Genomic DNA, 4,415 nt, shown 5'->3' with positions numbered 1-4,415 from the left:
TCCAGGACCGACCCAGATATTGAGGGAACCGAACCGAACCACCTAGGACCGGTCTTTTGCGGTCCATGATACCGGTTCAGACCGATCCAGACCGGTTTTTTTGCGTATAATTTATTATACCAATATAAACCATTTGTATCTCAACCATTATTACTCTGAAAAATAAACGGGTTATATAAAATAGTAAAGCATATAAATACCCGTCATTCTACCAATTTTCAAGAGATTTAATGAAAATTTGACATAGCTATGACTGAAACTGAATTACATCTCATAGAGACTCGGGTAAAATATGGATTTGGTTATATCTTTTAAAGCATATAAATACCCGTCATTCTACCTATTTTCAAGAGATTTAATGAAAATCTGACATAGCTATGACTGAAACCGAATTACATCTCATAGAGACTCGGGTAAAATATGGATTTGGTTATATCTTTCTCAATTCTTAACCGTTTTTGATGAAACAAAAACCCAATAAAAGGCAATAAACGTGGTTACAAGGCTATGTAACGCATGTGACCGTTTAACCGGTTGCAACCGATTAAAACCGGTCTTTGAACGGTTTTGAAAGATTTTCGAAATGAGGCAACCGGCAACCGGACCAACCCCAAATTGGGGCAACTGCAACCGAAAAAAAGACCGGACCATGGTCCGGTTCAGTTCGGTCCACCCGTTTCTTGCGGTCCTATGGACTGAACCTTTAAACACTAATTGGAGCAAGGGACTTGACATGCAACAGAAGGTCAGCTGGCCTTCCCAGTCATCAGTAGCTCGACCCTACCATCCAGCTCTTGGGTGCAGCTTCAGTCTCTTGAGGATATGTCGTAAGTAAAAGAACAACAATGATGAAAGAAATAAGAAAGGAAAGTATGTGTGCACACAACAAAGTCCAGAGCCAAACCTTCAGATTCCACCAAAAGAGCCAAATGAAGAAGTTGCCGATGATGATGTCATACAAGGGCAGCATTTACAGTTAGTTGCCGGTTATTGGATGAAGGGTTAGAGGTTGAACACTCTGACTCAAATGCTGGTTGAAGCTGGTGACCTCCCACCATGCCTCTGAGGCTCTGCCATAGTGCAGGAGCAGATTGCTGGACATTGCTGGGCGGTGACCAACTTCTGCAGCATACTTGATACATGCAGTGGGAGCTGAGTGACTGGCCTGTTCCACAATGATATCCTGCTCCTCATCATCTACCTCTAGTGTTTAAAGGTTCAGTCCATAGGACTGCCAAAAACCAGTGGACTTAACTGAACTAGACCATGGACCGGTCTTTTTTTCAGTTGCAGTTGCCCCAATTTGGGGTTAGTCCAGTTCATTTTGAAAATCTTTTAAAACCATTCAAATACCACTTTTAATCTGTTGCAACCAGTTAAATGGTCACAGGTGTTATGTACCCTTGTAACCATGTTTATTACCTTTTATTGGATTTTTGTTTCATGTGTCAAATATTCATTAAATTTCTTACAAATTTGTAGAATGACCGTGAAATATCCATTGAAATCCCATAGGGATTCATATGAAAATTGCATTGAAATATCCATTGAAAGCGCAATTATGTTCATATGAAGTAGCCTTATGAAATAAGCAGACAATTGAATGGAATGCTCTGCCTATGCCTTATGAGAGAAGGACAGGCAATCTAACAAAAGAAATACATAGACACAACAATGATACATTTCGTTGAACCACTAAGCATTATAAACAATTGCCAGAAGTTAGCTCCAGGCACTTGTCTGGTTTTTATCATAAAAAGTGGTTACCACTGGTGGATCATTGTAGCCATCGGTACTTGGTGTGTGTATTCGTATTTGACAAACAGACACAGACGGCTTGCAAACTGCGGAACAAAAGTAGTATCGTGCACAATGCTAACAGACGTATGCGGGATCAAAACATACTCGACTATGAGTATCAATTCTCTTAGTCTCTGTAACAAACAAAAGGAGGCCTTGCAAGCAGCGGATTTGACATCTCATGTATAACACTATGTGCACTTGTCTCTGTGTCTCTGTGTTCGTCGAAGACGAACAGATGTGGGCAGGGCCAAAATGTACTAGACTATGAATATCTTTAGTCTCTCTTCACGAAGTAATAAATAAAATGGCATCCCATGTACCTTCCACACCAGACAATTGTACTAATGAGTACCATGTGTGTGTGTTTGTCTTTGACGAACAGACACAGACATCTCATGAACGGCGGAATGGACATGTCATCCACAAGACAATGCATGTACCTCTCTCAAGGCCCAGACTCATTTATATGTTCATCAATTTAAGACAAAATTGGAATGAATGCTACTACTACAAGAAGTCCAATGACAAAACAACAAAAAGGCGGCTGAAAGTCAGCTGACCAGGGTGACACCAGCAGTGCTGTCATAAATGTCAGAAAGTGATATTTTCCAGATAGTATAGAACCATACAGAAGGGTTACGGTTTCACCATAATCGTCTTTGCTAACCAAAATTTGGGTGCCCTGATATAAGATGTATTTAATGAAAAATTAGGGCAACATCTAAACTTACATCTGGCATCCTGCTTGAGGATTGAATGGTTGCATACACAATGGGCCTGGTACATAACCAATAGAAAACTCTGGTTCCTTTCTGTGTGTAGTGAGTAGTGGGAATGAAAAATGGTGGTTGACATTGCTTACAGGAAAAGTGTTCATGATGGTGACAAGAGTGGTGGTGAGCAGAAGAGTACTTGATCAATACCAGTATTTATATGGGATTGGAATGGACACCTGAGAAGGAAAGTTATTTTTCATGTAGTAATAGGATTTCACAAAGAATACCAAATGGGCAAGACATGTGCATTCAAACGTGAAGTGGTTGGAGCGATGATAGCAGAAATTAAATGAGGTTCATCAGAAAAGGCAGCATCAACAACAGCACTAGTGGTTCCCTGAAGATGAATGCCTTCTGAATCACTTCAAGATTTCTGAAGTGGATGGGAAATGAATGCAAGGTGATACATGAAGATGGCTTAAAAAACTGGTGGTATTGCACATGTAATTTTAAATGGGAGGACAGAGTTGATTAGGACATTGAGGAGGCTTATGTGACAAACCTAATAGATTCAGTGATCCAAATCCAAGACAAACACCCTGATCGAAGACCTAAGTCCATGGATCGAGGGCTTGATTGACGTAAGGGCATCAGTAGAATATCTGATAGGTAAGCTTGAAGGGTGGTGGTGCTGCAGGGTGGACAACATGTTCCAACGTGTTTTTCAGAGATGTCTGCCATGCATGTTCGTCTATGATGAACAAATACTCACCTAGTCTAACCGTATCCTAGAATGTAAAAATTGAGTCAATAAGATTATGCACAGGCACTTAGGAATGTGCCTAGCCATTCTCTACCATCCTGAATTTATAAAATGTTTGTTCGTCAAAGACGAACATGCATGCACAGTGCCATTGATCAGAAAATCTTAAGTGCGCAGAGACAAGTACACCAAGATTGAATTTTTTTTTGGTCAAGATGTGGCTATTTTTTTTAAAGTATAGAGTTTTCTTTTATCATATGCAGAAGCGAGTGGGTAGTATAAAGCGAAGACATGGCATTATTGAAGGCAACGAGGAAAAGAATATAAAGAAATGCAGGTGCCACAGACATATTGTCTGTCAAAGTCCCCAAAGCTAGCTACCCCCTGTTCAGAACTAATGGTTTCCCATTCTTCTCTATAAACTCTTGTGCAAATTGGTTGAACTTGGCCTTGAACACCATGACATGTGCCCCTTTGCCTTTAATCATGTCCCTCCAGGCTGTCGCATTCAGCATCCAGGCTGTTCCTTTACAGATGTCAGTGAGGCGGTTTTGGTACCAGGACTCGCAAGCCTCTGACCAGTACCCAACATTCAGCTTGCTCTGGTACCATGTATCTTCTTTCGGCCACCAAGAAACATGCTCGACTTGGTTTTGAATGGATGTGTCCACAATGTACACCCCACTGAGGATGAATGCTGCTGCCAGGCTGAGTTGGTCATCAATGAGGAATTCTTGTCGTGACGCCTTAGTGACGACTTGAGTTACCAGCTGTGAAAAAGGGCAGTGTTTCATAGTTTTCCATACAAGCTGATCGCTGGCATCACCAGCATCCTCCAGTGGGAAACACCAGTATAGTCCACCCATTTTTAACGCCACCCGCACATAGAGTCTGCCGTGCTCCTGGACCAGCTTGGATCACTGGGCCTCATAGTGAGCATAGTCCCTTACCTCCGGGATATAACCCCTTGGTCGATGTCCCAAGCCCAGGCACTCCCTTTCACTAGTGACTGGTTCCACCCTCCACACAATGACAGTGTTAAAGGGAATTCCTCACCACAGAAGCTGTCGGCAATTACTTTCGGTGAGAAACAGCAGGAACAATGCCTGAGGACCTATGTCAAAGGAGTGGTA

General features: G+C 41.8%; 2 protein-coding genes across 2 annotated transcripts; both read right to left on the bottom strand.

The window, feature by feature from the left end:
- Positions 1-1,763: 1,763 nt before the first annotated feature.
- Positions 1,764-2,680, bottom strand: LACBIDRAFT_331941 (uncharacterized protein; the record flags this gene model as incomplete). Its single annotated transcript, XM_001886320.1, has 6 exons — positions 1,764-1,844; positions 1,946-2,065; positions 2,364-2,382; positions 2,433-2,485; positions 2,535-2,615; positions 2,666-2,680. 6 exons carry the CDS (start codon positions 2,678-2,680, stop codon positions 1,764-1,766), a joined length of 369 nt encoding a protein of 122 aa, XP_001886355.1.
- A 979-nt stretch (positions 2,681-3,659) lies between these two features.
- Positions 3,660-4,148, bottom strand: LACBIDRAFT_331940 (uncharacterized protein; the record flags this gene model as incomplete). Its single annotated transcript, XM_001886319.1, has 1 exon — positions 3,660-4,148. The coding sequence occupies one exon, from the start codon at positions 4,146-4,148 to the stop codon at positions 3,660-3,662; it is 489 nt and encodes a 162-aa protein (XP_001886354.1).
- Positions 4,149-4,415: the final 267 nt, after the last annotated feature.

The sequence above is a fragment of the Laccaria bicolor genome, genomic scaffold (assembly GCF_000143565.1).
Source record: "Laccaria bicolor S238N-H82 LACBIscaffold_37 genomic scaffold, whole genome shotgun sequence".
Taxonomy (NCBI): Eukaryota; Fungi; Basidiomycota; class Agaricomycetes; order Agaricales; family Hydnangiaceae; genus Laccaria; species Laccaria bicolor.
This window is presented reverse-complemented; position numbering and strand designations above follow the sequence as displayed.